Below are 12,040 nucleotides of genomic sequence, written 5' to 3' on the forward strand. Positions count from 1 at the left end.
ATCTAAATTCCTGAAAACTGTTTTTGGACAATGTTTCATTTCAGTCTATCATTTTTCTGTTAGACCTTTTGCTTAAAGATAAGTTACACATTTATTTAAAACATTTTTCTTTCCTGCCTTATCTCCATGGACCTGAGGCCAGAAACAATGAACATGAAGACCAGTGGGGCAGAAAATGCATTAAAATCGTATTGCAATTGAAATGAAAGCTTTTTATGACTGGGCTGCCTCATTTTTTTCTGTGTGTTTCCCCCCTCTACAAATACATTGTGATGAATTTCCTTTATTTATATTTCTGATCTAAAAAGTTAATCCTATTAAACAACTTAAAATAAACAAGTTAGGGAGAAATGAATTTTTTTCACACATACAGCTAAAAATTTAGTTGATCACATTTAATTGACTTATACTGAATCAGACCCTTGGGCAATCAAAGTCAGTACTGTCTACACAGACCACCAGCAGCTGTACAGGGTTTCAAGCAGAGGTCTTTCATATCACCTACTCCCTGATTGTTTTAACTGAAGATGCTGGGAAGTGAACCTGGGACCTTCTGCATGCCAAACAGATGCTCTACCATGGAGCCACACACTCTCAATTGGTTAGACTGATTAGAAACAATTTAATCAATTGAAATGGGTTCCGTGATTAATCAGAGAACAGATGAAAAGATAATTTTTAACAGTAGTATATAAAAACAATAGATGGAAAGCACTATCTTAAAAGCGGAATTCTGTCTTGTGTGGGAGCCAATGACTTTTCAAGGACAATGCTATTGAACTATTTTTACGCATATGCAAATGTAATCAAATTTAACTAAAATTAAGTAAAATTCACCAAATTTAACTAACAAATAGTTTATCAAACAGGATTTCTTGAATTTGATGACAGGCCTGGTATTAATGTATTCAAGGTGATCTCACTCACTCTGTCTCCTTTTGGACCTGCAAGACCATGTGGACCAACTGGGCCATCTGCACCCTGAAACATTAAATAAACAAGAATGGATAAAACAACTCTGAAAATTCCTCTGAGAAGTTTTATACTAAGCAAAGAACTCCCATTAGAATCAGGTCTCAACCCAGTGGTTGGATTTTAGGCAGCAGTTAGATTTTAGGCAGAGTGGCAAGGCAACTGAGCTCCAAATCCCTCTGGCAAAGTTAAAAGTAAGGCTGCGATCACATGCACCTTTAGATCTGACATAGATGTGAATGTCTGACAGATGTAAAGGGAGTGATCAGACAGCAACATCTGGGAAGCATCCCACAGTCGTCGGCAACCTGTGCTGCTCCGCTGCAGAAGCGGAGTTAAAACACGGGGAAAGTCCAGTAGTAAACAAGTTCTGACGGCCACGGACAGACTTTCCTCTGTCAGATCGCTCAAGCACTCTCTCAAGCCATCGAGTTAAAACACAGCGGGGAAAGTCCAGTAGTAAACAAGTTCTGACAGCCACGGACAGACTTTCCTCTGTCTGATCGCTCAAGCACTCTCTCAAGCCATCGAGATGGTCTGATCAGGCCATCCTGGCTTGGTGCCATTCTTCCCCCCCACCCTCATTTACCTATGCTTTGTTACTTGATATTAGCTGATTTACATAGATGATTTAAATGGGACAGGCGGATTCATCTAGGAGTTAAAGGGTTAAAACAAAGGGACTTAAACAAAAAATCATGCAGCATTCACATGAAGAGCTACAAGAAGAAATTGCAGGCTTAAGAAAGGAGAGCTTTAAATTCTCAGCTATGCCATTCCTTCCCCCATTGTTATAAAGATTGAGCATTTGTTTCAAATTACAAGATGGTGCCATAGTATCACAGAACTAGTCTTCTTATATCCCTGACCTGGATAGCCCAGGCTAGCCCAAACTTGTGGGATCTCAGAAACTAAGCAGTGCTGGCCCTGGTTAGGACTTGGATGAGAATCCAATAAGGAAGGCCATGGTTGCTACATGGAGGCAGGCACTGGTAAACCACCTCTACTTTCCACCATCATTCTCATTAATTTACAGTTAATTGCTGTAGGCTTTGATTGTAGTGATTCTGCATACGATTGCACTGTTAGAGTAACCCAGGCCATTTGTTCTGAGCATTGTAGGGCTATGTTCTTCTTGCAAAAGCCAGAGGAAAAGCTAAAGCTAAAGCAGCAAAAATGGAAACACAGCTGTACCGCATACCCAAATCAAACAGCAGCTTTGATATTTGGAAGATTTATTTTATAATGAAGTGTATGGTGAGACAGAGAAGGGTAAGGGCAGTGTCTAAGTTTTTAATCTCATGATTTCAGTGTTCACTGTAGCCTGGTTGTTCATGAGTTATTTGTTAGGAATTGAGTCTTTTTATTGCATGCAATATCCAAATGCAGAAAGCCTTTCTAATGCAGCTTTAAAATAATGTTAGTTGCAAAGTTTCACGCTGGAAAGAGGCAACATGATCTAAGTGCTATCTGTCTCTAAAGTTTCTTGATCTTTATCAGCCAGGGTTCATCCTTCAAATGGGAGAATCATGTAATTTGCCTAGTGTAATTCAGCAGTACTAAAAGTACCACCACAACAAAAGAAGAAGAAAATGCTACCTGCCTGTTGGTAGCAAAGCATGACATAGGAATACAAGGGACTCACCCGGGGTCCTGGCTTTCCGTCTAAGCCAGATGCTCCCTGTGTGGTTAAGTGAAAGCATTGACGATGAGGACAACACGAATGACAAGAATGCAAGATTAGTAAGTGGGTGGTGATGAACAAGTATAATTTCTGTTTAAACACAGAATACAAGGAGTTACAGGGATCTGGAATAAGTATCACAGTACTCCATTAGGTTAGTTGTCACTTCACATATAACATGAAGAGTCTGATTCTGATTCCTATTGTTTCAGATCTGTAATAACCAAGCCCTGCTGGCTTCAGGGGAAATCTGCTTCATTTCAGGAGATCAGAATGAGTCTCTAGATGTATTAGTCTGACAGATTACCATGGTGTTGACTAAACTTTAATACACACATCCTTATTTATAAGTTAGTACAAAAAAATCACATGTAGTTTGGATAATAAAATAAAAGGAACTATACAGTTTACACTGAAGTTTTAGTTGTACTTAATGAATAAGAACTGTGATAAGGCTCCTATAAGAGTGGCCTTACAAAGAAACCAGAAAACCGTTAGTTACATTTCTTGACACTGGTGGAGAAACAGATGACCCCTGCTGGATATTATGAGAATAAAATGAGCTCAGTGCCACACACAATTTTTAAAAATATTATTAGAGTTGCCCTTTGCAGATGATACACTGGCATTCTTTTCACACACAAAGTGGGGGCCGATCAGCTGCATGTATCAAGAGTGTATGAGTCCCCGTTATGCACCTGATTCACATGATCATGTACCGTGAAGAGGGTAACACATCAATTTTCCATGCAGGTATAGCTTCCCACATGAAAAAAATCCATGCACTGCCCTCTACACACGATACATGGTTGTATAAATTGCATTCCTGAAATGCTTGGCTAGTGGGCTTCCCCCTCTGCATGAATGGAATGCCAGCCCATCACCCACATAGGCCTTGTCTGAACTAGAGAATCTAGGAGAATTCACTGAGAAGAACCAACATCTATGGGCACTAAGTACTTTGAATGTCTTAAGAAATACTGGTACAATCCCAAGAAAGTCAGGAACTTTTCACTAATTGAACATGCTGAATTATCCCTCCCAATTAAAAGCAATATGACTTAATAAATGATTATTTTGGAACCCATCTTTCCATAAAGGGGTAAGTTCATGGAAGGAACTTTGCTGCCTTCATGTTCCCATTGCAGCTGTTTGAATCCCTCACAAAGCCATTTCTGACAGTTGGAAGATGCTTAGGAACAGTGTGTGAGATATGGGGGGGGCTTTGGTGGGAATTGTGAGAAATCACCGGGTCTCACTGTTGCATGAACTTACAGTTCTGATCATTCTTGCTGCAACCCGCATATGTTATGCTGTTCCCAGGGGAGGGGGTGTCCTTCCCATCAGTAGCGGCTATGGGGGGGGACACATGCAGCTTCAGTGAAAAGGGGGGAAGAAGCAAAGATTCCTTCTACAACTTCACCTCTATCTTGCCCCTTCTGAACATATGAAATAAATCTGTTACTGAATCTGTTTTTGACCATCTTCTATTTCATGCTGTGAAATCTTCACTCAAAGAGTAGACAACATGTCTGATTTGTATTAAAGAATCATGAACCCCTTAGAACAAGAAATGCCACATGAAAATATTATTTTAACAAGTTTTTAGTGAAGATAAACTTATTATAAGAATTACAAGAACTACTCTGGAATAGCCAAGCCTGAAGAAATTTGAAGCCAAGAATAAATGAAAAAGAAGAAGAAGAGATTGGATTTATACCCCGCCCTTCACTTGGAGTCTCAGAGCGGCTTACAAACTCCTTTCCCTTCCCCTCCCCACAACAGACACCCTGTGAGGTGGGTGGGGCTGAGAGAACTCTGACACAAACTGCTCTTTCAGGAAGAGCTGTGCAAGAGCTTATGACTGACCCAAGGTCACATCAGCAGATGCAAGTGGAGGAGTGGGGAATCAAACCTGGTTCTCCCAGATTAGAGTCAGCACACTTAACCACTACACCAAACTGGCTCTCCAGTTTGAAGAACTGAATGAAGAAGACCAGAATGAAGAACACAGCATTTTTCTAGGCCTTTATTCAGAAATGTTTCAACCCTTTATTATAAAAGCAGCAACCAAACCCTAACAAAAATATTGGGTTGCATGTTATGATTTTTGTTTCACTTGTACAGTACAGTCCTCCATTATGGAGTGGGTCCCCTTGGTGCTGGGCACTTTCTATTAACGCCAGATGCTAACATTTTACACGAGCAGGCAATGCGTAGCACTCAATGAACTCACAGAAAAAGAGCATAGGAACCAATCCATTGAGAACAGAGATTAAAAAAAACCCCAATAGTAAAATAAAATGTCATACAGCATTCAAATAACATTATTAATGTAGGGGAACATGGTGCTGCAACATGGTTGACACTGTGAACTGACAAATGACAAAAATGGGGGAAAATTAAATTGACGGCACGGGGCATTATGGAACGACATAAAAACAGACTCTGGATAAAAACAAAACAAGACGGATGTTCTTCTGCAACATGAGATAGATTTATATTTGCTAGTGAGTAAACCAGAGTTTATGGTTGAAAATAGAAAGAGAAGTTTGCAGTTTTCACTGAAATTGAATAGGTATTTTACTTACTGGAAGACCAAGGGGCCCTCTGTCACCCTTGTGACCTGGTTCACCCTTCAATCCTTTAAGACCATTTAACCCTGGTTCACCCTAGATGTAAAAGTATAAATGCTATTTTGGGGGGATGCTGACATGGTTATTGAAGCTGGGACAGAAGGAAGCTGGTGACAGACATGGATGCAAACTCCAGTTCTTTAACACAATTGATTCTGTTCCTTGGAAGATAGTTTCCTTTTTCAGTTTTATCATGAGCCATATTAAAATAGATGACACAGAACTAGGCATAACCATTTGAAACATTTCTTAACAAGACAGTAACTTACAATTGCCTTTTTTACTTGTTTAGACTTGATTCAAAGACCAGTTGTAAGGGCAAGTTTTCAACTAAAACGAAACATATCAGAAATGAGAAGGCTCATTGGACTAATCAAAATTGCAGGGGGAACTGCTTTGTGAGCCATTATAATTCTTGAAAGTGGCCTTTTCCTTCTGGTGAACTGGAATGTGCAGCAATAATTCATGTAACGATATTCTAAACCTTTAAGCATGCTTAATTAAACATGACTTCAGAGGAGGAGTGTGATGCATGAAGACACGCATTTTAAAAACCCATGATGGAATGGTCTCCAAGAAAGGTCATTACACTATTAATGGAGAGCATACCCTGTTTCCAACACAACGGCAGCTTCTCCCAAGCAAGTCCTGAGGGGAGTCGCTCAATTACTACTCTGTTTTTGTGTGCCTTGAGAGCAATCTCTACATTACAAACCAAAACCAATCCCAAGCTTATTTAAATGTCATGAGTGCTATCCACAGAGAGATGGGTTTCCCTTTTGCTGTTGCAGATTCAGCACAGCAGCAACAGGGCTCCCACATGGTAGGCTTCCCAGCATTCCCCTTTGCCTCTGTTCTCTGGCAATAGAAATCCCCTGCCCTCTACCAGTTTTTTTTTTTAAAGTAAATGTAATGGTGATTGCCAAATTATTATAGTTTATAGTGTTATACCAATCTAACAGGTTCTCTGAATTCTCAGCTTTCTTATTTTTAATTAAGTCCACAGCCCCTTTCATTGAAGAGATATAAGGGAAAAGGCATATCTTTGCAATGAAAGGGGCTAGAGACTTATGTTTTTAAAATGAAAGCTAAGAATTCAGAGAACCTGATAGACAGGCTGTTATAGCATTACACAGAATGCTATAGCATTACAATATTTCATTGGTGATTTCTCAAAACAGCCCTCTGGTGGTGGTCATGGGCAGGGTGGGAATGGCCACCACAGGACACTGGGGCAGGGACAATAGCACCAATGGGGGTATGACAGGGACGATCTGGGGGTTTTGGTCCATGAGTGGCACCCTGGCTTTGCTACTATCTTCCCAAAACATCACAATAGAGCAGGTTCGGGAAAGATTGCAGGAAAGTCAAGGAGTCCAGCGTGACTCCTGTCCAGTGGAGTCTGTGGCTGGCTGTTGACTCCCAGCTCCCACCACAAAACAGCTGCTGCCAGGAAAAGATGTGAGCCTCCCTGAAGAGCAGCCTCATGCTTCCAGGAATGGAAGTAAATGCAGCTCTTTTGATTGATGGTTATTGTGCATGTCACTCTATGTAACCTGCAGAGTGAGGACTACTGATATATCCTATGCCACTCAGGCGCTGAAAAGCTAACTTCTTCACACAGTATTTTGCTTTCATTCCAATGATCCACCCAATTTTTCACCTAGCAAACCAACAGCCCTGAGAATTTAGGAGCAGGACTGGGAGAATTTTCGGGGTGTGTGTGTGTCCAGCTTTAGGTTGGATAGGACTCTGCTGATGCGAATAGACATAGCTTCAAAAAGCAAATGTGATTCTGAACTGCTAGGTTGTTGCAGCTCATTTTCTTCCTTTTTTGCAGGAAATAAACAGATATGTGCTCTCATAAAAGGCTATGAAAAGTTAAATGTGATAAGGATGGTATTAAATTATACTACTGTATATTGAATTATCTCACATCCTTTCAATTATCCCCTCTCTAAACCACACAATGTGGATCTCTGTGTGAGTACATTTACATATACCCATACATTTGGAATAAGTCTTCCAACAGTAGCTATGGATTCTTGTTTGGCACAGACCCTTCAGAGACAAGACATGAGCAGAAAGAACGAGAAAGAACTGCCATTACAAAGTTAGGAAAAGCAGGGAGTTTGAGAACGGAGAATTAGAACTCAAAGATAAAGGCAAGAAGAAAGTAATACCTGGAAATAATTTTACTTTACTTCTTAAGTGCATAGCACACTCATCCCCTGTTTTTCTAAGCTTAAGTGGAAGATAGTTCCAAATGGCATAGCTTGCAAGTCTCACCAGAATACTGGATGTTTTTATTGGCGCTCCATAATTAACATTAGAGAAAGCTAATTCAGCTTATGGTGATGTGGAACAGACACAGGAAATTGCCATAAATCCTTACATTTAAAAATATGCTTTAACGTTTTATTTTAAGCAGCTGCTTAGAGGTTTAAGAATATCAAAACATATTTAACAGAAAAGTGAGACAAAGGACAAACTATGAGTGCATGCTTCAACATGATTAATGAGAATGACAGCATAACACATTAACAGACTGAAGTTTATTGTTGCCTCAGTTTTATGTCTGTGGATTTTTTGTTTTTTTACCTTTGGGCCTGGTAGTCCATGAGGTCCCTGAAAATAAAGAGTTCACAGTTACAAGGTGGCATTAGAACCCTTGGAGTTGAGGTTTAAAATATTTGCTCGTCAAAACCCAGGGCTTTTTTGTAGCAGGAACTCCTTTGCATGTTAGGCCACACACCCCTAATGTAGCCAAGCCTAATGAGTTTCTGCTGCTGGGCGTGGCCAACTTGGGAGCCAGCTGGAACTCCGTTCCTGTGTGTTCCTGCCCAAAAATAGCCCTGCTGTTAGGGTTGCCAACCTCCACGTGGTAGATGGAGATCACTTGGTATCCATCTACCACCTGGAGGCTGCCAACCCTAACAGTAATAATATATTTTGTTCATAATCATTATTTTAAGGGGCAACCATCTTACATTTGGGAGGGGTTCTTCCTGTTTGCATACCTAAGAGTATTTCTCCCCATCAGAGATCCATTTGGTGCCATTACTAATTCCCTCTACTCAATAGTCCATCAAAATACCTGTCAGGGTAGTAACTGGGGAAGATCCTGCTAGCTAGCTGGCTAGCAGCAGTCTACTAGCATTGTGTTGAATGTGTTTTTTATTTTTTTATTTTTTATTTAACTTTCAGTTTCTATAGCACTCTAACCCCGAAGGGTCTCTGAGCGGTTTACATACATTATAACTCCTAACTAGGGCCACATAGTCTTGGGGAGGTGAATGCCTATCTTTTCCTCTGCTCTGCTCTGCTCTGCTCACAGGTACTAAAGCCTGGGCTCTTGACCTTTGCCTCTTAGCTGGAAGGTTGTAGCCTAGAGAGAAGGAATATCTGCTTGTCACTCAGAGGCCTTCCTCCCACTTCCCTGCTTGTTTCTCTTGTATTTTTAAGGTATTGTAGGTCACTTTGGTTCCACAATAGGGATAAAACTGGGATATAAATGAATGAATGAGTGGATCTTCTATCCACAGACCATAAGAAGATTTCTTCTTCCTGTCCTGGCTTACATTCAACTAAGGAAATGTCCGTGCAAGCTTTACAAGGGAAGACCAGCTTAGAATCGTAGCCCTCCCTGATACTCCACTTTAATTCATGAATTGATGCAGTACTGGTAGATAAAAATGGGCTTACCATAGGCCCCGGTGGACCATGCGGGCCAGGAGGTCCTGGCGGTCCTATAATCTATACATCAAAATAATATAATTAATTCATGTTGACACAGGTACCCTTACTGAATTGTTATACCTATCTTGGAAAACTTCATTTGAAAAGATCCAATTATTTTAAAATGATAAAAATATCTCTCATAAATTGGAGCATTTTATAAATAACAACTGGACATTACCCCTATAATAGTTACAATATTTACAGGTATATTGATCAAAACTGGGTATTCCTGCTTAAAGTGATGGAAGTAAATGCATGGGAGTTTAGCTGCTATCATATTCACGGGATAAATACTGCCAGCACTTGAAAAATTGAGGTTCTTATCAGTCATGATGCATCATTGCTTTGTAGCACCCTAATTATCTTTGAATGGATCTCCCTATTGGTTTATGAAGGATGGGACAGAGGATTGTAGAACCAACAGTATATATATCAAAACAAGCACTTAAACAGAACAACAAGACTTACAGAAGGACCTTGGGGACCTGGCAAGCCAACATCTCCTTTGTCTCCTTTCATGCCATTGGATCCCTACAAAATCATTAATGAATTATTAAACAAAACTTTCGTCCTGTCAACTTGTGCATTTTTAATTGAAAGCTGAGTTTTTATGACATTATTTTCATTAACAGATGCTATCTGATGGACAGAAAGCACTTCCTGCTTCAGACACATTATATCCCATGATGTTCCGAGAGGGTCTCCCAACATCGAGGAGCAACTGTTTGGATGGTATAAGGGACTGCAGAAGACAGATGGAGGTGGAAAGATCTATTTCATGAGTGAGACTGTTCTCAGTTCTTTGGATTCAACCCATTATTTATTTTGCTTCATATCATAACTCAAGAGACCTTAATGCATTTACAGTATGTATTTGTAGTGGCTTATTGTACATTATGCCTGTACAGTGGCAACTTATATATAAAATGGTTAGAAATACTTTATGTGGAAGTGTTTTCAGGATCATTTTTTCCACAATTTTTCTATTTTTGTCATCAATACAAACACTGAGCTCAATCCAGCCAGTCTATAAAGAAAGACTGGTTTTCTGAATTGAAATTGTACTTTTTTCCACACTAAACATCTCATGCACACAGAAACTGTTCAGCTAATCTGCCTTGTGAGTTCAGTGCTCATAAGGCTACCATGTACACTGGCTGTTGTTTCCCATGTGTAATGGTATCCCATAGGGCCTGCTCCAACAGAAGTTTTTTTTAATTGATGTAATGCTTTCATACTACACAGAACAGCACTGCTAGATCAAAAGAACAGCAGATAATTATACAGGATGCAAATACAGTACAATAAAATAGAAAGTTTAATCTGCATAAAAATTTAGGGAAAATTTTCCCTTGTGTTTCAAGTATAATGATTTAAGACTGTGTTTACATAATCACTTAAACTATTTTGTAGGCAATCCCACTTTTTGTGATATCAATTTGGTCCCATGCACAAATGTGAGTGTGACTGAATCCTAAATAAATTTGTTCTCAGTAAAATAATCACTTACGGAGAACATACTGTTGAGCAGTCATGGGAAACTCAACCTGGGCATTTCCCTATATGATTGGAATTAAATTCCTTGGAATTAAAAAAAATACTCATATTATGATATTAATTTCTTGATCATAGCTTAAATCTTTAAAAAGCAGCATGAGCTGTCATGACAATTCCAGTGGACATTAATTCTACTCAATTTTGGAACATTAAAAAAAATCATGTTCCATTAATACTAAACTGGAAGTTCCTTATTGTTCCCTAGGGCTGGAATTTTATCCCAGGTTACCTCCCTGGTGTCCCTGTTTTCTTCCTTCCTTAAAACCTACCAATGAAGTTTAGGGCAACTCTTTTTTCCTTATCTCCTTTAATATCAATGTTTTATTGTCTGCTTTTATATTTGAAATATGTAATATATTTGGTGATACATCTGATTTTTCTTGTTGTATGTAACAACTCATAATATCTGACAAACCCCCCTTCCCTTCTGTAACCCACCTTTTCTTAAAGAAAATAATTAAAAATAATTTTTTTAAAAGGCTAAGACTGAGCAACTGTATTTGGGCATATCCTTCCCCTTTCCTTACAATCCTATCCTTTGTTGGCCCATGGTCCACCTGTTTGTTTTTTAAATGTAAGCTATTTGGGGTGGGAACTTGGTTTGTTACATTATTCTTTCCATAAAGCACCACGCATGCTCCTAAAACTGGCAAGAATAAATGTGTGTTGAAATGATAATTAAGAACACCACAACTTGCTACCAAATGCTTAAAAAAACCCACAAACAAACTTACTGGCAGTCCTGGAAGTCCAATCCCTCCTTTTTCTCCTGGTATTCCAGGGTCACCTGTATCCCCTTTTGAACCTTTAGGCCCCTGAAATAACACATGAACAACATGCAAATGAATCCTACATTCAATAAACATTAACTCTGCAGCAGAATCACACAGTAAATTCAGCAACATCTTTGAGTTATTTATTACTGTTATCAACAAATATCTCTGGTTGTGCTCAAATTTCATTTCCTATGATAAAGGATTTTGCTCCACAGCAAAACATTTTCTATCATCCTCCTCATCCTCCTCATCCTCATCCTCCTCCTCCTCATCATCATTTTGGTGCTGTACCAGATGGGCACCAAACAATCGCCCTTATAAGGTCTCAGCCTTTTCCTTCACTTCCCATATGAATTTTCAGATCCCCATTTGATAACTGGGTAGCCTTTAGGTAGCATGTCACTCTTCTTATGTGGTAAATAAACTTTTATTATCATGTTGTTGTTTCACCTTATTACTTTTTGATACTTTGTCAGCTTACACCCCAAATAAGGAACTGTGATTGAGGAGGGTCTGTACTGCTAAAATTCTTCCTCTCCCTAAGGACTGTGAAAGTTGAAACACAAATCAAATGTATTGGAATAAATAGGCAGAGGTTGGAAAATTATATTTACAAGTGAACTTTGGGTAGGTTTGGTAAAGAAAGATTCAAATACATATAGCCAAAACTGCTT

The 12,040-nt window shown here is 39.3% G+C and overlaps 1 protein-coding gene across 1 annotated transcript in view; it reads right to left on the reverse strand.

Annotated features, from left to right (window-relative positions):
• COL25A1 (collagen, type XXV, alpha 1) overlaps positions 1-12,040 on the reverse strand; it is a 450,407-nt gene that overhangs the window by 33,788 nt on the left and 404,579 nt on the right. Inside the window, exons 27-32 of the mRNA XM_015426262.1 lie at positions 11,325-11,405; positions 9,502-9,564; positions 8,998-9,048; positions 7,894-7,920; positions 2,618-2,653; positions 928-981 (exon numbers count right to left, since the gene is read on the reverse strand). Of these exons, the coding sequence (XP_015281748.1) occupies positions 928-981; positions 2,618-2,653; positions 7,894-7,920; positions 8,998-9,048; positions 9,502-9,564; positions 11,325-11,405 (312 nt within the window). The remainder of the gene's footprint in view (positions 1-927; positions 982-2,617; positions 2,654-7,893; positions 7,921-8,997; positions 9,049-9,501; positions 9,565-11,324; positions 11,406-12,040) is intronic.

This window comes from Gekko japonicus, unplaced genomic scaffold (assembly GCF_001447785.1).
Source record: "Gekko japonicus isolate JY-2015 unplaced genomic scaffold, Gekko_japonicus_V1.1 scaffold173, whole genome shotgun sequence".
Taxonomy (NCBI): Eukaryota; Metazoa; Chordata; class Lepidosauria; order Squamata; family Gekkonidae; genus Gekko; species Gekko japonicus.